This window comes from Hipposideros armiger, unplaced genomic scaffold (genome assembly GCF_001890085.2).
Source record: "Hipposideros armiger isolate ML-2016 unplaced genomic scaffold, ASM189008v1 scaffold_77, whole genome shotgun sequence".
Classification (NCBI taxonomy): Eukaryota; Metazoa; Chordata; class Mammalia; order Chiroptera; family Hipposideridae; genus Hipposideros; species Hipposideros armiger.
In genome coordinates this window covers 1,597,195-1,617,908 of record NW_017731427.1, presented here as the reverse complement: position 1 = coordinate 1,617,908, position 20,714 = coordinate 1,597,195, and the positions used below count along the sequence as shown (strand labels likewise).

General features: G+C 50.2%; 1 protein-coding gene across 2 annotated transcripts; it reads left to right on the top strand.

Moving 5' to 3' along the window:
- The first annotated feature begins 1,666 nt into the window (after positions 1-1,666).
- Positions 1,667-19,792, top strand: GALR1 (galanin receptor 1). Of its 2 annotated transcripts, XR_002124095.1 has the most exons (4): positions 1,667-2,358; positions 6,303-6,368; positions 13,474-17,097; positions 17,331-19,792. XR_002124095.1 is itself a non-coding variant. In XM_019643338.1 (3 exons), the coding sequence occupies exons 1-3, from the start codon at positions 1,690-1,692 to the stop codon at positions 13,789-13,791; spliced, it is 1,053 nt and encodes a 350-aa protein (XP_019498883.1). In that variant the 5' UTR covers positions 1,667-1,689; the 3' UTR covers positions 13,792-19,792. The 2 variants fall into 2 exon arrangements, 1 of the variants encoding a protein (XP_019498883.1); XM_019643338.1 differs by having other exon boundaries at positions 13,474-19,792.
- The last annotated feature ends 922 nt before the right edge of the window (positions 19,793-20,714 follow it).

The following is a 20,714-nucleotide window of genomic DNA, read 5'->3' as shown; positions in this document are numbered from 1 at the left end:
GTAAAGCATGTGGTACATGGCAGGTGTACAGTCAACTCTATCAAAATATTCCTGGAAACGGACTCTTGAGACTAAATGAACCAGGTCAGGAAAGAACTAGTGAGAGAAACGAGAGAGAACGACGAGCACTACTTGCTTCCCGAACTCCCAGAGGCAAAGATGGTCCTGCCTGCCTCGCGGTACTTCCACCTGGTCTCCCAGGCCACTCACCTGTGCCTCCCACATCCTTTCAGACGCTGCGTCTGGCGTACGTGCACACTCACGCATCCTTTGGAGAATGCTGGAAACATACTGGAGGTTTTGAGAGCCGGTGTAGACATCATATAAACACCTACCTAAAATAAATGAATCAACTCTGGCTCTCTAGTTGGAAACCAGCAAGGTTATCAACAACGATAGCGGTGACTGACCCGACTATTCTTAGCTCAGTATCTTGTTGGCAGATGCATGTTTTGCCAGTGATGACATGAAACGTGTTCTCGTCACTTTGAAAATATTTCACGTCAGTACTTCCTTTCCTGTCACCCAGATGAGTGATGTAATACAAAACTGATCCAAAGTTGGATGCTGTTAACAGGACACCTTCCCCTTTCAGTTCAGGCAGGATTATAAAGAAAACCCAAACAAGCCATTCATTTTCCTTTCCTGCTGATTTGCTCCCTAGCGATGGGCAGGGTGACGGCGGGGATTTGGGATTTCACAAACTCTGGGTCCCAGAGCCCGTCACTGATGTGCTGGGGTTTGTTATGGGGGCAGGGATCGCTCTCACTGACAGCCTCCCCAGGAGGGAGAAAGATGCACCGTGCTGACTGCTAAGGGGGCCGGCGCACCCCTGCGCCTCCGCGCCACGCGCGCCGTGGAGCGCCTGGGCTTCCCTCGCCGCTGGCGGGCGCAGCAACCCGAGCGCGGCCTTCGCTGGACGAGGGCAGGTCCGCACCTTGCAGAGCGAGCGGGGCTGATTCCAGCAAGGAGGTGGGCGGCGACCCACCATTAGGATTCGTCCAGTGTCAGCGCTCGGTGACTTCCGGGGACAGGGGAGGCCCCGGGCGCGCGGGTTTCAGCGGGGGCTGTGTCCTCAGTACGAGTCAGTTGCAACAGAGAGGCCTCGGGCACCCGCCTGCCAACCGCCGGGAAAGTACAGCAAGAGCGCTCGTCCTTTGAAGACTTGGAACCCCTTCAACAACAGGGAGCCCTCTCCACGCACCGCGCGGCGAGCTGCGCGCACCAAGCAGAGCCCGGGTTGCGCCGCGGGGAGGGCTCAGCTCGGAGCAACAGGTGCGGCGCGCAGCCACTCCCGGAGCGAGGGGACCCGCCGCGGGCATCTGGAGCCGCCGGTAAGGCGCAGAGACGGCTCCCTCCACCTCCAGGGCTGCGCGGGCAGGTCCCCGCTCCCCGGCTCGGTGGCCTCGCGGCAAGCGTCGGCGCCCGGGCAGGGGGACCGCTGCGCTCTGGGGCCCGTCGCCTTCGCCCGCGAAGGGCCAGCTCGAGGCTCCCGCCCGCGTCCTCTCTTAGGAGGCCCCGCGCAAGGACGGTGCCACTAGGCACGGCCACCGGGCGCCTGCCCGTCCGGGAGGCTCGGGTTCAGGAGCTGGCGCTTCGTGCTCGGGGCCGGCCCCCCGGCGACCCCCCGGCATCCTCTGTCCCAGGCGGGCGCTCCTCGCGAGCACGTCCCGGGCGCCCCCGCGGGCCATGGAGCTGGCGGCCGGCAATCTCAGCGCGGGGAACGCGAGCGGGCCCGAGCCGCCCGCCCCGGAGCCGGCGCCGCCGCTCCTCGGCATCGGCGTGGAGAACCTCGTCACCCTGGCGGCGTTCGGCCTGATCTTCGCGCTCGGCGTGCTGGGCAACAGCCTGGTGATCACGGTGCTGGCGCGCAGCAAGCCGGGCAAGCCGCGCAGCACCACCAACCTGTTCATCCTCAACCTGAGCGTCGCCGACCTGGCCTACCTGCTGTTCTGCATCCCCTTCCAGGCCACGGTGTACGCGCTGCCCACCTGGGTGCTGGGCGCCTTCGTCTGCAAGTTCATCCACTACTTCTTCACCGTGTCCATGCTGGTCAGCATCTTCACGCTGGCCGCGATGTCGGTGGACCGCTACGTGGCCATCGTGCACTCGCGGCGCGCGTCCTCCCTGCGGGTGTCCCGCAACGCGCTGCTGGGCGTGGGCTGCATCTGGGCGCTGTCCATCGCCATGGCCTCGCCCGTGGCGTACCACCAGCGCCTGTTCCACCGGGACGTCAGCAACCAGACCTTCTGCTGGGAGGAGTGGCCCAACCAGCGCCACAAAAAAGCCTACGTGGTGTGCACGTTCGTCTTCGGCTATGTGCTGCCGCTTCTGCTCATCTGCTTCTGCTACGCCAAGGTGGGCGCGGGGCGCGGGAAGGCGGGCGGGCGGCGGGCCCGAGGGGCCCCGTGGCATCCCCGTGTGTCCCCACCTCCCTCTCTGAGCCCCGCAGCAGCCCCAGCCCTTGCCGTCGCCCCTGTCTCTTTCTGGGCTGATTTGCGCTAAGAAAGGTCCCCTGCAGCGTGCCATCGCCTGTAGGCTTCAGACTGAGGGTTTGATGTTGCCCAGAAAGTTGCCTGGAGTTTGGTGGACGCTGGGAAAGTTTGCAGGTCCCCTCGCGGACGTCCCGCCTCCCCTCCCCCTGCTGGCCACCGCAGCCTCAGCCCGAGGTTGTCCTGGCAGGATGCAGCCAGGAGAGCCCCCCTCAGTTTTAGCGGCTTTCACCCCGGTCAGTCTGAGGCGTGACTGCAGAGTCTCAGGGAGGCTCTGTCACGCTGAGCGCGCGGGCCCTTTGCCAGGGTGGCTGGTCCCCCATCGCCTTCTGCCCAGCACGCAGCTGGGATTTGAGGGGGGTGACTCCCGGGAGGTCCCTTTTCCTGCGAGGCACGCAGGGGGCTCTGTGAAGCCACTGCTCCTGGTGACACAGCTTCCCATTTTATTTTACACGCAAAGTTTAGCTTTATAAACCCAGTGGTAAAAGAATTTCTTCTGTCTTGGCCAGAGTCTGCAGAGAACGTTGGATGGATGGGTTTGCCCTTTAAGTCCTCATTAGGGAGGTTGTGTAAACAGTGTAAGTGACTCAGGTGGCACGTCTGAACCCCGGACCCTGGAGACACTCTGGGTTAACACACCCGGCCCAGCCTCCCTGGACCTACTTACTGAGAAATTGTTCTCACTCTCGCTTTGCGTAGCCGGGCAGAGCTCAGCAAACTCATGTCATCTCTCATGGATAGCACATGGGTTTGAAGATTTTGTACTGATCAAAAGGTCTTAAACCATCACACAACTTGTTTATATTGAGTAATAAAGAGCATATGCCTAACAATCACGTGATCGTGACCCGTGGGTTCCCCAACATTCTCTCTGGGAGTACCCTCATATCAGGAAGACACCCTTGTGACCACATTCTGTCTGAAATTTGCACTGTTTTATCGTCACCTCTCTGTCACTCATTCTGTTTCTGATAAGCCTGTGACTTTGAGGCCATGAAAAGCTAGTGAAGGTAGAACAGTAGTTTCTTACATTCAATTTGGAAAGTGTTTTTCCCAGCAAAAATGTTTACTGTAAGCTCCCTGGCATTTGCACTACCCCCAGCGTGTGGCATCTACGCAGTTATAGCTGTGCTGAATGCTAGTAGTTTTGGATATTAGCTGAAAGGATGGCCTATGTCCAGGGGATAGAGAATGTGGAAAATAACTCTCACTTAGCTCTGTGGCGAACGGCTGGTCTGTTCCCTTAGTCTTCTGCTGATGTGCAAGCTGCTTCTGCACAGCACGGTGTCTGGTGTGTGCATGGAAGCCCCACACGGGGGGCCCGGTCCCTGTTTTGCTGAGAAGAAAAAAGGCTGTGAAGGAGGGAAGCAACTGACTCAGATGAGGAAGCTGGTGGACAAATGGTTCAGGGTGGGTTTCACTGCAGGGGCGCACCGTCCTCTGAGGGAGGGGACAGTTGGTGAAGGCCTTGAAGGGACGTGGAGCTTGGAACAAGAGGGATCCTTAAAATCGGGGCCTCATAATTCACGGTTACATACATTAGAACTGAAGCATGCTTTCCTTCATTTGCCCAGAAGTCTTTCAGGCTTCCTCATGGAAATGACAAGGTAAACTTTTAGGAACAAATCAGGCTACATTTCTATCACTTGAGAATTTATAAAAGTCACTCAGAAAGCGAATTGTAAAACTGGTTTTTAGAAATCCAATAAATACATGATCACTGGGATATTTTCACATGGAAATAGTTTGCTTTTAAACATAACTGGAATTTCTTTGGAATTCAAGGTAATGTATACAAATCCATTTCAGGGTTTGAATCGATGGAGATAAAAAGTAATCTCAAGTTGCTTTTCTTTAGTTCAACCATGAAGCGTATGTGACATGCCCACCTGGCCAAGTTGCCCCAGATCCCCAGAGATTCTGATGGTCATGATGACCTTGGCCCAGGTGTGAGTGCGTGCTTCCTACGCACACTCCTGATGCATAGAACGGTGCAGAAATGCCACGTCATCACCATTGCCTTCTAAAGAAACGCAGTCCTTTCTTGACACTACTTTCTTTCTCCCTTTGATGACAGACCTCTGGGATGCATCATCATATATTAATATGTGTGCAGTGTGTGGGCTGTTAAATGAAACAGAGCTAAGAACAATACACTCGGGAGTTTTTTCCATTTACCACTCAACAGCACTCAGTAGGTGTTTTGAAGTGACTAGCTGTGACCCAACAGAGTTTGCTGAAGGAATGAAGAGACCCCAGGATAGCATGAGGGAGCAGGTGACATTTCACTTCCTCTCCAGGCGCCCCTCTCTGATTTTGTTTGGCTGCCTCTCTCTTGTTCTTTCTGCTGTCCCTTGTTCTCAATGACCAGTGTCCTATGTATGGTCTCCTGCTGCGAAGGCTGCCACCAAGGAACCGCACCATGCCTGTCCTCTCCAGGCAGGGTCTTGCTTCCAGCTCTCCCGTTCCCCTTTGAAAGACCTGCTCATTTGCTCCTGCTAAAGCTCCTCTTTTATCTTTGCCTTGCATCTAATTTTTGGTAACCCAATTTCTGTTGGCAAAACAGTAACCTAACCCATTGTCGGTGTATTGAGAGTGATCCCTAATCCTGCTGTAGCAAGTGAAAGTCTTGTCTCCTAGACAGTGCTAAGCCCCTTGGGAAGTGGGAAGTATTTAGTAAAGTTGGGAATTGGAGTCAGAAATCCCTTACCTGTGCAGGGCTCTTGAGGTTGGTAGACAGTCCTGTGGTTTCCCAGTTAGTATGCCCGACCCCCAAAAGGGCTGCATGGAGCAGGCTTTGCAATAAGCCCAATTCTATTAAATTATGTCCACGCTGCCATGCTGGATGGAAACAAAGATAGGTCTGGAATGGGGCTTCAAGTTCTTGGCGAGATTCGCTCAACAACTGGTGGACAATCCAAAGCCTTGGTCATCCAGAGGTAAATTTTCCTCCAGTTTTCACTCAGGTGGGATATAAAAGTGTATTGAGATATCAGTGCGCTATACATGCAGTCTTCTTGGCCTGTCGTAATTTCCTATGTTATATCACCCGATGTTCCACCTCATTTCAGAGAACACAAAAATAGTTTCTCTGATGAATGGAGCCGGTGTCTTTCTAGGAGACTCCCTGACAGGGACATTGATTGCCAAGCCTTGCTAAAGGGTCTATTGATCCTCAGTGAGGCTGAATTCCCCAAGTAAAGGTTGTCTCAGAGCACAGTTCAGTGGGTAGGGTCTGAAGAAAGAAAGAGGCCTGATGGGTGGAAATTTACTTTAGGAGACTTGTGGGACAGACATCCCCCAAAGGGGGAGCAGAAGGCTCATGCTGAAGCAAACGCCGGTCGTGGGAGAGCTATCTGGTTACAGCATCTTTATTTGCCCACCTGCCTCCTTTCCCCATCGGGTGGTGTGGTGGAGGGACGTGTCTAGCTTTACACATGCCCAGGATTTCACACCGTGTCCAGCACATGTAGGGACTTGGTGATTGTTAAGGTGTAGAATCTCGGGGGAAATGAAGATGAAAGGTGGACCAACAAGGGTGGGTAGCAGAGTGCCTGCTTCTGGATGAAAGTCCACAGGTGCCCGCCCCAGGACGCCCTGCAAAGAGAAGCGCTGACCACACACTGCCCCTGGGCACAGACGTGGTTGGCAATTCATTCTTGTTACTTTATCACCTTATGTGAACTTCGATTTGAATGATTTTGTAAAGAACGATATCACCATTTCAGAATGTCAAGAATTGTCAATGCAAAGTAGATGATGAATTGTGGGATATGAGGCAAACCGGCTTTATTAGTCTATGTTTTTCAGGTCCTTAATCATTTGCATAAAAAGTTGAAGAACATGTCCAAGAAGTCAGAAGCATCGAAGAAAAAGGTAATATTCACAGATTTATCTTATCTATGGCACTGTTTGCAGCTTAGGTTCCTTTTATTCTTAAATGTCCTCACATCTAGCCAATGCCTGTGAAGTTTCAGTTCCTTGATACTGGTGTTTGGAGTGACCTCTTCCCCTTAGGTGCAGGGTGGGGACGGGCAGCCAGCTCTGGAGGGCGATGCAGGGAACCACTTGGTGCATTAACGTTTAGGTGGAGGTTTGGGGAGGCGAGGAAACGTGTGCTTGGGTTCTGAGCCTCTTTAGGAGGCTCTAGGTTGGTTGGGACAGAGTGTAGGGTTGCTGACACCATAGTTTGCATGAAACTGTACTCATTGTATTTGCATCGCCAATGTGATTCCAGAAGGTCCTGGGTCAACTGTCTTTCTAGAGAACCTTGTGATGATCTCTCCTTTCAGCCCCAGGAGCCCACACGCTGTCCTCTTCTCTTCCTCCCAGACTTGAACTGGTGTCGGCCCGAAGGGAGACAATTATTAAAGATGGTTGGAGGCTTCAAGGGGAATACACCATCTGTAATTGTCTTTTTCATCACACGAATCCTGATTTAAACAAGCTCCTGCCGAGTCATGTTAACACAGCCCACAGGGTGATATTCATCAGTTCACGTTCTGAGGAAAAACCCATTTCACAAATCAGGATGGATTTAACTCCCTCTCAGATAGCATCTGCAGAATTTTGGATTTTTGAAAGCAGAGTGAGATTAGGGGGGAAGATAGTACAACCGGACATTGTAACCCACAAGTATTAGACATAATATCTTAAAATACCTTGTTTTTCCTTCTAAATATGCATTATGATGAATGATACATGATTTGCAGGAATTATAGCTTAACATATTAATTTTTTTAAATTCGACTTAAATAAAGCGCAGCTCTGTCTGGCTTTCTTCATTTATAAACAATGATGTGGCTGAAAACACACCAGTTGCCAGAGTCTAGGAGAAAAGATGTACAGAGTTGGTTAAAAAGCACACCATTTAGCTTGTATTTGGAATGCAGTCAGTTTTTAGGAAAACTGACTAAATACAAATGGTGCAACATAAACAACGCGACGTAGGTTTTATTTTCAGCCTCCAGATCCCTCTTCATTGCAGCTGACAAAGTGCGAGGTGGTGTGACAGCTGGTGTTTCCCGCCAGTTTTCAACAACAGGTAGTTTATGCTGGAGTTTTTCGTCCATCTCTTAGTTTTCCCCCTGAGCCACGCTTGCCATCTCCAAGAAAATGGTCACTAAAAGTAGTTAGGGATTGCTTACAGTGTCCCCTCAGACACCCGCCCCTGTCCCCTTGGACACCCGCCCCGCAGGACCGGTGACCTTGGGGCCCTGGGAGGAGCCGACAGCCACTGTGGTGGAGGAGGGAGGGGCTGGCTGAATTTCATGGAGGTGACGCCATTGATACGTGACACAGCTTACGATGGATGCAAAGGTGGCGTGCTGACCAAAAGGCATGGAATAAAGGGTTTCTTTAACATCAGCTGGGGCTTGTTTGTATGCTATGACTACTCTTAGTCCCTGCGTTTGAAAAGGGTTGGAGCGAAATCGTGGAAGTCCCAGAGAGGAACACTGTCAGTGGTGAAGAGAATGAAAATAAGTCTCATAAGAAAGGACCAGAAAAGCCTCTGGTTTGTTTTACAGTGAAAGGTGCAAAGATTAGTGATGAGTTTTATAGGTGTGTGTGTGCATATGTGTGTGCACATGCATGAACATATACATGTGTGCGCACGTGTGCTTCTTACCCTAGGAGAAGGTGTCAGCATTTGAAGGCAGGAAGCGGACTTTCTCTCGCATTCTGCCAGTCTCTGACTCTTAATGGCCACTGAGCAGATGTTGGGTCTCTCATATATTTTATTGTCTCCTTGTTTGCATAGAGCAAATAAAGTGTGGCGCTGGCGTGTGTGTACGCGTGTAAGAAAGAGACAGCAGCCAGGTGCAGGGGCGGGGTAAGGCGAGGGAACGGGAAAGGAGCGGCGAGGAGGCCGCAGAGGGGCCGGCGGAGGTGGGAGCAGGGGGCGTGGAGAGGAGAGAGCCAGTGGGCTGGGAGGTGCCTGATGGCACAGGGTGGGTAGCTCGCTGCCCTGGCCCAGCCCAGAACCTGCTGCTCTGCACAGACAGGGTCGGTGTTTGCTGGACGGTGGCTCCCTGTGATACAGATGGTGACAGTTCCCTCCTTTTCACTTCACCTGTTTCGGCTCCTCCCCGCAGTGGCTAGGTCAGGGCCCCTTGGTGTGTGCCCTGCCCATCCATACAGGGGCTCCCGGAACAGGGTCCCAGCACTACGTGGGACAGGGTTAGGCCTTTCGTGACAAATGTGCTGGGCAGCCATCCTGCACATTGGCGACACACAGACGAAGGCCTTTCCACTGCAGAAATGGCAGGGACCATGGTATGGAGTCCCGACAGACACGAAGGGATGTTTGCTGGCCCAAGGCTGATGGGGCGCTGAAACAAGACGCTTATATAATCTCTGGGCGACTTCAGAACAGGACACACATCCGAACGGGATGGTGCCTTCCACGAGGAGCCGAGAGAGAGGCCCTCTTGGTTCCCTGTTAACCACTGGGCTCTGTTAACAGCTGCTTTCCCCCTCTGGCTTGGAGTGACTCAGAAAGCTTTGTGGTGGTCACTTACACAATTTACAATGCGGTTTTCATCATTCTCATCTTTTAGTCACTTTTTCTCTCCCCAGCCAAGTTCCGTTAGTCACATTGTGAGCTAAGTTCTTTAAAGAAAAATCCAGATGTGTCAGATGACTTAAAAAAGAACATCTCACAGGAAGAAGGAAGATGGATATTATGCAGGTACCGTTGGCATAAGGAGCTGAAAACAAGCGAATGAAGGGTAGAGATTCAGTATGTAACAGATGATGGGTTTTCTCTGTCAGAAGATACCGTGATTCTCCACGTGGACAACTGGGGACAGTAGCAGATGCTCTGCGGATAATTCCATCTCTGACTGGGACCAACGGTACTGGAGGAAATGACAAAAACATCTGTAAGAAGTTAGAAAAAGTCAGCCTTGTTCTCTGCAAAGGGGGCTTCTTTGCTGACCTCCTGACATTTCAGATGGAAAGACAGGGAACAGGTTTTCCAAGGCTTTCTGGGGACAATGCCAGCATCAGCCTCAGGGGTTGTCAATACTGAGGGGACATCTTTGTTTTTAACTCGAGGACCACAAGGTCATTTGTTTTTGTTGTGGCTTTTCTCAGTGGTTCTTCAAACACACTGAGCTTCTCACAAAGGCCAGTTCCGGGGTCACCGTCACCATCTGGGCAGGGGTGAGGCTCAGACACCTGAATTCTTTTTTTTTTTCCAAAGTGTCCATGAAATTTTAATAAGTAAGTCCATTAGAATATCACTTCCTAAGAGTTTTCTAAAGGATAGAAACAGCACTGCTTGTGACAATGAATTCTAGAATCAAACTTATGTTAGGCTAAACAAAAACCTACCAAGTTTCTTCATTACAGGAATTCTCAGAGCCCTTAATATGCTCACGTGAATGGCTAAGCTTCCAAAGGAGACCATACTGTTTAGTGTTTTCCTTAATTTATTCTAGAAACATTTGCTTCACTGGAAAGAAAACCTGGCTGACATTCACAGGATGTATGTTGGAAACAGTGTTCTCTTGAAGTCAAGCTCTAGCGTTAGGAGCAGGTGTTTGGATCAGACACCTGAATTCTAAAACGCAGTGCCCTGGGCAGTGGCTTTAGCCCCACAGTTGGTGTTTGTGTGATGCGTTCTTTTGACCAAGACCTTTAACTTGGAGCAGTGAGGGACAGTGTTTTGCTCTCACCTGCCGGCTTTTCAGTTCCTGGGCCTGGAGAGGACAGGAAGAAAAGCACCACTGTATGCGACTGGCTCACAGATGCAGTAACTGGAGTTGACAGCACTGTGGCCCCCCCGGAGGCAGCCCAAGGACGGAGGGCAGGTGCCAGGGCTTGTGTGCAGAGCGCTCATTGGGCGTGCACTGTCCAGCAGAACATGAGCTGTGTCGGGCAGGGCTCCTGCGAGACAGAGAAAGAGAAAGGCCTTGCTGGGGACACAGGCTCCCGGACCAGCATCCTGTGTAATTCTTTTGGGAACAGCCTTAGATAAAGAGTAGGGTTTATGTAAGTGCCCATTAAGTGTTCTTCCCTCATATTTATATTGTAAATTGTAATCCAGTCACATTTCAAAACTCCAGGTAGACCAAGAAAACTAATGTTGTTTATGCCTCCGAGAAGACCAGTGGGATTAAGAAAAATAAAAGTGTGAAGATTTAATGAACTGCAGACCCGCAGCAGCAGACACTGCAGAGGCGACATCCCATATGGACAGCCCGCTGCGCCTTCCTGTGCGTCCTGACGCCCCATGGGTCTGTCTCATCAACAGGCTGCGGGGTCCATTCCTGCCCGAAGCCTGAGACTAAGTGAGGGCTTCCTATGAAAAGCTGTTTTCTTCTGCACACCAGAGAGCAGTCTTATTATGAAGCAGAGATGGTCCTATTGTCTTAGAAAGAACGGTGATTTTTTTCTGTTCGATTTGTGGGTATAATTACCTCTGGATGGCTTTGGTTGAGTGACCTGCGCTGAAGGAGAAATGGATTGATAGCAGCCACCCCTTCTGATGTGTGAGCCGATGACGTGTTTCCTCTGTGCGTCATGCAGTAAGTGGCTGTGATATGTGACCCTGCCACCCTGTCATCAGGTGACGCCCGAGTTGTGTACACGTTTAAGTGAGGTGGGCACAGCCTGGGGTCATGTTCTTGCGTCATCGTCTTCACAGATGAGAAATCAGGGCTCAGGGGTCACATCGTTTCTCTAAGGTCGGACAACCAGCTTATGGCTGATACCAGCCAGGCTTCTGCACAGTCCACGGCGCCTTTCCGCAGCGAGCGGAGCTCTCGTGTCCTGCCCTCTGGCCTCCGCGTTGGTGCTGGCTTTGACCTGACATCCGGTGGTCTCCCCCACCGTGTACGCTGAGCCAGGTACACACGTCCCACCTTCCACCCTCTCTCTGCTCGGCCCGCACTCCCGTCTCAGCCTGCTACCCGGCACCGATCCTCCCAGAGCTGGCTCCTCCTCCTTGTATCCTGGGTGTTGTTTTCTATCACAGTGAGATTCTAATTCATGACAAGTACTAGAAAGGTCACTTGGTCACGTGGGAATGTCCCCACAGCCGTGTGGAGGAGTGACCGCTGTCTGTCTTCCTGACGTGCAGCACGAGGAAGGATTTGTGGTGTAGCCGTGATTTCTTAGCATGAAGTCACCTCCTTGTGTCTTATTCTCCCTCCAGTGGGACGTTATTGGGAAAATGAGCCTCAATAAGTCGTCCTCATCTTCTCCCTTCCGTCTCTCTTCTTTCCTCCCAACTTTGCTTCCCTGAGTCCTGGATTGTGGCCAGGATTATTTATGGGTAGAAGGGGAATAGACCGGTAGCCGGTAGGTAAATTTTACCCTCCACTCTCGGGCTGTGGCTGGAAGATGGGGGAAGCTACAGCCCACAGATGCACGGTGAGGATGTGGTTCAACCGTTTGTGTGTCCACCCCACAAATCCAAGCACGCTCTCAAAACAGTACAACCTGGACTAAATCTGAGAAAAAAGAGGGGTCACTTGCTTCATAGCCTTCAGGCAAGGTTAAGTATGTCTCACGTCTGGGTGTTTCTTCCCACAAGGAGGAGACCCCCGGGGAGGAGAAGTGGGGAGCTGTATGAGGCAGGGGTGGGGGCTGGGGACGCGTCCTGGAACGAGTCGCAGGGCTGGGCGCCTTTCGCCCTCTGCGGGCGCTCACTACTTACCTAGCCAGCACAACGCTTTGCTTCACGGGCAGCTGTGGGTGGGTGGCAGAGTGGGACGTGGCAGCCGAGGGTGACCAAGACTGTGAGCCATCCTTGCCCAGGGTCCGAGCTGTTGGGAGCCTGGCATTGGGGTCACGTAGCGCTGGCTTTTAGCTCTAGCTTTGTGTTGAGCTGTGGGACAGCAGGCACTGGTCTTTGCCTTTCCAGGGCTTGGTCTCCTCGTCCACAGCCCACGGGTCACCTCCAGGTCCGTGGGAGTGCTGGGGGACCGCGTGAAGAGCCCGCAGCCCAGGCCACCCACTGTGGGCTCTCAGGGCCACCCTCGCATCCCTGGTCCTGCACCATCAGGCCGTCCAGGCTGCACTTGCTGGGGGCGGGGGCGGGGGCGGGGGCAGGTTCAAGGCTAGGGGCAAACTTCGAAGGAAGGAGCCAGCTAACTGCCTTGTATTTTATAGTTTCAAAAAATAGGAACAGACCACCGTCTTTGGACCAAATCCACAGACATGGAGTTTTCAGTGAATCACAACTCAGCTCCCTAGCTGCTGCCTTTCACGTGTAAATGGGCAGTGATGAGACAGGCAGGGCACGCTGCCCTCAGGCTTGACCCAGGCTTGGTGTTGGCAGCCCCAGAAGGTGATGGGCGTGTCCGGACGCAGGGCCAGATGGGAAGCGGGAGAGCACCTGGGCACAGGGCGGGGTCCTCATCAGGGGAGACTTTGTCCATCACCTGCTCAGCACAGACCCTCCCAGTCACACACGCCCGGCCTCCCGTTCCCAGGTGTTTCTGATTTAGGAGCCAAGGCCTAAGGGCTGAGATGCGAGCAATTGTGCTCATTGGTCCACAGGCAGAAGCGGAAATGGCTCTGGGACACCTTTCTGTCATTAACTCGCCAAAGGTTAAGGAGGAGAAACACACATGTGCAGGTGTGCGGAGGCGGCTGCTGGGTTCCAAGGCTCCGGGGCTGCCTCTCTGGGGAAGGCATCTCAGGGGGTCCCGCGCAGGAGCTCGGGCTCTCCGTGGCAGTGGCGATGTCAGACGTTTCTATTTCCGTGATGCCAAGCACACTTCCCGTCGTCCACACGCACGTCACACACGTGACAGGTTATTCCTGTGGAAGGTCGTGGCAGGCCCTGAAGAAGTTTGAACAAAACTATTATGCGACATGTAGGTCAACACTTAATACAGATATACTATCTATTTGATCCCATGAAAATATCCACAAAATTATGTTTGGACGCGCTTTAGAATGCTGGGTTCTTTTCCTGCTGTGACTGTTGTGTTTCTTTTCCCTCTCTTCCCCTCCCTCCTCCCAGACGGCGCAGACGGTCCTGGTGGTGGTGGTGGTTTTTGGGATCTCCTGGCTGCCGCACCACATCATCCACCTCTGGGCTGAGTTTGGCGTTTTCCCTCTGACGCCTGCCTCCTTCCTCTTCAGGATCACAGCCCACTGCCTGGCGTACAGCAACTCCTCGGTGAATCCCATAATATACGCATTTCTCTCCGAAAACTTCAGGAAAGCCTACAAGCAAGTGTTCAAGTGCCACCTGCGCCCTGAGTCACCGCTCAATGATACTAAAGAAAATAGAAGTCGCATGGACACCCCGCCATCAACCAATTGTACTCACGTGTGAAGGTGGACACCTCAGAGCCTCGCATCGTGGATTCCACACGCGTGGACCAGGCCGGACAAAGTACAGGGAGGAGTTAAGCAAGGCTGCACCTTGTTATCTTAGCAACAATTCATGCTATTTTAATTAGTTCATGCTGTGTTTCTAAGGTACTTTCATCCATTTAGGACACCCCTAGGTGCATGCAGATTGTTTTTAAATCCTATTTCAAAGAAAGGGAACACTGCATAGCTTCATACCTCTTGAGAAATGAAAGGTGAATAGAGTTCCACAGGTACGTTCAATTCTTCATAGAACGAGGACCTCTCAATATGGTCGGGAATATTTACGATCTACGTTTTGAAGCAGGTTTATTTATAAAAACATTTACGCTTTAGCACTTCAATTTTAAGAAACGTGGTGATACTGTAAGCGCCGTGTTTAAACATATATGATCGTGGCCACCCAGTGAACATGTTACCGGAATTTTACTTTTGTGGTCATTTACGTGGAGGCGCATCTATTCAGTGGAAATAGGACTTCGCTAAGTTTATTTGCACAGACACACCTGCTCCCAGGTGTGAACAGTGCGTGGGTTGCTGCAGGTGTGCTGCATCCGTCTGTGCTCACGAGTGCATCTCAGGAGGTCAGCCAAGGGTCATGGCACAGATCCCAGGGGTTAGCTGTGGGCGCTGCCACATAAGAAATATCCTGTGAACTCAGGCTTTGTAGAGTTGACTGGAAAAAAAGAAAAAAAAACAACAAGGGAAAAAGCCAAGTACAACTATTCTACCATAATAGTGGAAGCTGTGAATGAGCTTTTGAGAATGAAACTGGGCATTAGCTACATCTGGAATGGAACCTACTGCAAAAGACAGAATTAGGGAAACAATGCCAGGGAAGATGATGTGTGGGTCACAATGCCCACGGGGCCAAAGAATAGTCAGAATCAAGCCTTGTGAGTAGATATGCCTAGGAAATCCTATCTCGCACAAAGAATGCTTTTTTTGTTAATTTGTAATGATGTCTCATGAACATTTACCCCAAATATTACTCCCCCTGGAAATGTTAATTTGTAGCTAAAATGATCACCACTTGAGTTTCAAATGCAGTTTTCATGACAATTTCATATTTATCCATGTTTACAAGGAGACAATGGTATGAAAAGATTAAATTATCCTATACTAGAAAATAATTTTCTGACTGCCAGACTTGGGTATCTTTTAGGAGGATGCAAAAAGCAAGAGGATTTTTAGAAAATGATTTTGTATAACGTGCACGTGTGTCAAATCAGGACGCCATAGGAAATATCGAAATTTAGGCCAACAAACAAACTCATTGTAAGTCTTCTCACGTTGACTTCTGAAGCTCGCCAATTTATTTTCAGTGATGATGTTGCTGCAGCAAACACTGTTCACGTTTGCAATGGTTCTCTGGCTAGACTAGGAGAAAATTGTTAGACAGGACGGGAAATCAAGAGCTTTCATGTTTCATGTCTGATGGCCAGGGAAAGGAGCTGTGTATGCGTATGTGAGTATTTGAAAGAACGGTGGAAACCCTGCACGTGGAACATTTTCCACACTTTATGCAAACTCAGCGGCAGAAATGCGTTATTCTGACAACGAAACCTCATGTGCTTTATGGAACTAGAGGTGGTCATTGCAAAGCCAGGACAACTTCTGCGTGTGACTCTCCAGCTGCACAGAGTGGCCTCCTGGTTGCCTTTGGACTTGCATGGATGAGAATAACTTTCTGCACTGTGGCTGTTCCCTGTTCTGTTCTCCAATTCCTATGCTCAGAAATGGAAGTTTTAAAAAGAATGCTGCTGTCTTCTAAGATGCACTGCAAAGGCGCTTCCAGGATGCGCTGGCCCACGCCGCTCTGCTCTCTCACGGATGCTGGTGGCACAGTGAAGCGAGAGGCTCAGCACCGGAGCATAACTGACCTGCAAACCCATAGTGTTTAGTGTAAGCACAACTCGTGTCATGTCATAGTCAGATGGGTTGTCCTTTCTTCACATCGACGCTTTAATCAGAGTTCAGCTTGTTTCTCCTATAATGAGTTTTGATCCGATGATAACGTATGACCTGAGGCTCTAAACCTGTCAAGTTTTCTGAACACAGAGTCCCAGGACCTGTAGCCGACTCCGGTTACCCAGGAAGCATCGGGGCATGCCTGGCACACTGGGCAGCTGCTCTCCTGATAGCATATATAATTAGCGGGACCAACCCAGAAGCACCTTCCCTTCCTGCAGGAAGTGCAGAAGGCCTCCGGGCCACATACATCACCCTGCTGCAGCCCAGGCTCCGGGAGAAATACCACGTGTGCATTTGAAGCCAAGCTGCTTGAAAACCTGGCTTTTCAGTGAACTTGAAAGAAAATTGATGTCTTCTCCTCAGATTTGGCTGCCTAGGTGCCCGAGGCAGCTGTTATTTTTCTGGGCTTTTTGATTTCACGTGGGAGACAGGTTCTGGGATCTTTAAATGCTTGCTGTTTCATATGTATAAGCAACAATTTCCGTTTCCTGCTGCTGAATAGTGACATGGTGGACAAGGCTTTCTTGTCCTATTTTCCCAGCAGATTTCCTAAAAAGATTCCCTCTCTGCTGTTCTGACCTGTGTGTGCTCAGCAATGTGAGGACTGATGCCATTGTCTGAACATTTTAGGTAAACGTTTGCTGTTAATGAGATTGTTCTCCTGCGCACATCGGGAGGAAACCATCATTTCCTTCATTCTCTGCCTCCCCACCCCACCTTTGTGTTCTCTCCCAAGCGCCTCACTCCAGCAGTCCCCACCATAATATTCCTCCTCCTCCTCAGATAGAAGGAGCTAGAGCGGGAGGAGAGAAGATGACTGAGCTGCATGAGTCATCACGGCTAAGGCTTCTGTGACTCAACTCCGAATTGCGGTACCGCAGACAATTGCATTTGCTGGGTGCCTCAGATGCATTGAGACACCGCATTAATAATTCCGATATGTTAATTGAACCCCAAGGTCAGGTTTGTTCTGAGCGGGAGACAAGAACTCATCTAAGCACCGTCTCGTCTCCTTCCCCCAGAGAGCCACAGATTCCTGCGAGTTGCAAAGTGCTCACAGGTACCACAGAAGCAGCGCTACCCTGAGAAAAATGGCCTGTTGTGTAGCTCCGCCACGTTCCTGCTTAAAAGGATTTATTAAACCCATGAGCAGAAACCACACAGTCATGAAATGGGACACCTGTATTGATGTGGCCACTTTCTCTGCAAACTTATCATCTGAAACTTGTAAATTTTGGTCTACACTGGTTGCAAATATCACCCAGGGTTTACATTTGTAGGCTTTCTATTTAAGGTAATTCTACTTTTCTTGGCCTTTGAAAATGTGCTGCATATTAAGTTATTTGTCAAGTAGATGTTAGTGAGTTGTTTATTTAATGACTTGTTTGTTTGTAAAAAGCTATACATAGCAAGAGTGGGTGGCCTAACATGCTATTATAATAGATGCTTGTTGTCTTGGAAAGAATTACAAGATGGTCATTTTCTCTGATTCTAACTAATTCCGTGTTTTAATAATTCCTCTTTTAGAAGTGGAAAGGTTGAGCCTGAACAGTTTAGAACGCTTAAGGCTACTCCGGTGGTGGCTGAAACAGCGGCCAGCCTGCCTGCCGAGGGGGCCCTCCCTGTGCGTCCTAAGGGTCCGTCGGAGGGTTTTGTTTACTGTGAAGGTGCCAGAAGGTGGTTCCCTGGAGTGGCAGGTTCACTCACAGCCCGTGTCCCTTCGGTTGCCATGCTGGGTTCCTGAGCTCCGCACAGCTACCTGCGTGGTTTGACAAGACTTGCGAATGGCGAGCAGCCCCGGGCTGTGCTCTCAGCTGAGCGTCTCACTGCTTCTCCTGGGCGTGGGCCCCAGCCACCCACAGCCTTTGCGCACAAGCTTCTGGGCGCGGGGTCCAGTCCTGAGTGCAGTCGTGGTGACAGGGGTCACCTGGGGAGTGGGCAGCGGGCAGGCAGGCTGCTGAGTGCTGCTTACTTTTTTAGACACTGGGAATAAGCCGGACTTGCTCTCCGGCTGTTTCATGTTGGCTAAGTTCGCCATAGTCAGATGAGTGTACGAAGAGCACATCTTCTGGCTTAAGACGTTGATTCACTTTGGGGGTGGATCGCCTCATCGTCTTCGCTGGGGAACAGGCTCCCGGATACTCAGAGTACATTGTGTCGCTCCCAGTTCTCAGCAGTGGGAAACGTCAGCATGAAGACGGCCAGCTGCTCCAGGTTGGGGCTGGTGGGCACCCCGCCGCTGTGTGGGTGACCTTCCCGACCTGCTCCGGTCGCTAACCATGTCCACTCCTCTGAGGAGATCTGGGCAGGTAAATGGGCTGCTCTTCATCTGTCATCTGTCATGAGTGGAGGTGACATCTACGCGGGGACCCTGGGGTGCAGAGCAATGGCCAGAGAAGGAACCAGAATGACCACTTGTCGTCCCAAGTACTGCCAGTTGGATGGCGTCTCCTGCTAGAAGCAGAGGTCCAGGAAAGCAGAGGTAGCTGGGGACATGTTGATTTGCAGTGGAGACCTTCCTATCTTGTTAGAAAAAAAAAATCAGTGTAAACGTGTTGTTTTGGCGCCTTTGTCAGGGCCACCTCCCTTTGACTGTGAGAAGGTATTGTTTAAAAGCAAAAGCGTGCCGTTTTCCTCCTAAAGAGGATGTGGCTGGTACGTACCATGGCTGGGAAGTAACCTCCAAGGGGGCGGCTTGGGCTCAGGCAGCTGGAAGGAGCTGGTGGCATCTCAGGCATGTGCGTCCTCTTGGGTAACTGTCATTTTCTCAAGTGACATCTGCCTGAGTTAGATGCAGACTCACGCTGCCTTGTAGAAAGGCTAATGGATGTTAGGAAATTGAGGTTTGGTTTAATTCTGTTGGTGAGTTGCCCGTGGAAGAGCTGTCATTGGTATTTTCACATATCAAAGAAGAACGCTGAAAAGACGAATGAGCCTCAAAGCCAAGTGCACATGTCACTGCACTGGGGAGCCCCTGAGGGCCTGGTTCTCAAACTCACCGGCATGGCACTGCCTGAAGAACTGGCTCCGGCACCTCCAGAGTTTCTAACGCAGGAGGCCTTTCCAATAGGCTCTTCGGTGCCATTGATGCTTCTGGCCCAGCGATGGCAGGTTTGGGCGTGGAGCCTGGACACTTTTGAGGTCTCTAGGAGTCAGTTAGAACTGCTGCTGCTGAGGAGACAGCCCTTTACAAATCCAAACCTCTATGATTCTGTGAAAAAACTGCTTACAGGAGACCCAAATCATTCAGATTTTTATGTTTTACACTGATCAGGTTCATAATACATCTGTTCAACACCCTATTTCAATACCCTAGCTACAGAAATGTGGACGTTTTCAACAGCCTGAAGGACTTCGATAGCTCCATGTAAGGGGTTTCAGAGATCATCATCAATTTTTCCTTCCAAAAAATAAAATAAACATTTTGTGGGAAAAGCACCTCTACATTCACTGATTCCCCGAAAATGTACAGGGGTCAATATAATGTTCAAAATTGTCACATGTGGGTTTTTGAACTTGATGTTTCTGTTAATTGTGTGCATGTCTTTCTGTGTGGCTGCTAATTTTTAACTACGTTATTATCTCTAAGAGATAAATGTAACTTCCTCTGTGTTTAAAGATTTTCAATCAAATATCTCCTGATAACATAGTAGTGCAGATAAGGAAGACAATCTCTGTATATCGTGTTTTTATTTTACTAATGTGATTGCTCAGGCACAGCTGTGTGAGTAATGCTGAGCACGGGTCTCACACCAGACGCTGTTCTCTGGGGTTTGCAGCTCTAAAATTTGTCTCATCATCTGTGAAATTTTGCATGGATATCACTTAGCATGAATACCAGTAAACTTGCAAAGCCAAAGCCCAAAATTAACAGCTTCTATTAATCCACTTAGTAGCAAGTGCAGTCCTCATCGCTTCCCTCTGTGTTCTGCATGAAATCCAGCTGGGAGTTGGGATTTGGATCAACTTGCTTAAATTGAAAATAAAATGTGTACCTCCAAGTGCTCTTCTTTATGACTTTGTCATTTTCAAGCAAAGTATAATCGCACCATTTGTAAGGCATTTCCTGAAGTACAGGCACACGGCACAGGTTGTTGAATTAAGTTAGTTTCACTCTTACTGGGAGCCATCATGGAAAATATGGATGAATCACGTTGGTGGAAAATTGACACCTTTCTTTGCAAATGTTTTCCTCCTCCTCCACCTTCCTCTCTTTCTCCTTCTTCTTCCTCTTCTTCTTTTCCCTTTTCCGTACTTTTAAAGAGAATACATGTCTATTGCTTTTATAAAATGGCACAAAATTGCTACAAGAAATTAGAAAGTAAATGTTCATTCAACATTTCATTATCAGGAAAGAGCCATCATGAAAATCTTCTGAATATCACTCTAGCCAGCTCTCCAATGAATAGAAATAGGAGCAAAGTTCGGAATGAAGGGATGGAGGGAGGTGACTTCTTCCAAAAGAAGTTGATTTTGATTTTAAAAAGTGAAGTGAATTAGATAAATACCTACACGGCAAGAAGTCACAGGTTCCGTTCAGCAATGGGACCACCGTGAAAGCCCTATTGTTTGGGAATAGCTAATTCTCTTTTATATTGTGTTAAAATCACACAATCCAAACCTCCACTGAACTCAGTGTTATAAATTTACTTGATTCTGTAAGTTCTTGACAGGCTTTATGTTTTTTATTTTGATGACATTTCCCACAGCCATGCTTTTGTTATTTTTTAAATTAAAAAATCCATGCCTTTTTATCAACGCATAGCCACCACCAGTGGAGTGTCCCCTGAGCTCCAGGATCTTAAAAATCGATGTCATTCTGCAACTTTCCTGCTCCACACAGGCCACCCACTGGGCTTTCAGCTCCCTGGACCCGCGTCTCTCCTAAGCTGCTGTTGGCACTCTGTCAGA

Coding starts and splice junctions, on each gene's coding strand:
- GALR1 (XM_019643338.1), top strand. CDS start 1,690: ATGGAGCTGGCGGCCGGCAATCTCAGCGCGGGGAACGCGAGCGGGCCC. Junction 2,359..6,302: donor TCTGCTTCTGCTACGCCAAG/GTGGGCGCGGGG, acceptor TATGTTTTTCAG/GTCCTTAATCATTTGCATAA. Junction 6,369..13,473: donor CAGAAGCATCGAAGAAAAAG/GTAATATTCACA, acceptor CCCTCCTCCCAG/ACGGCGCAGACGGTCCTGGT.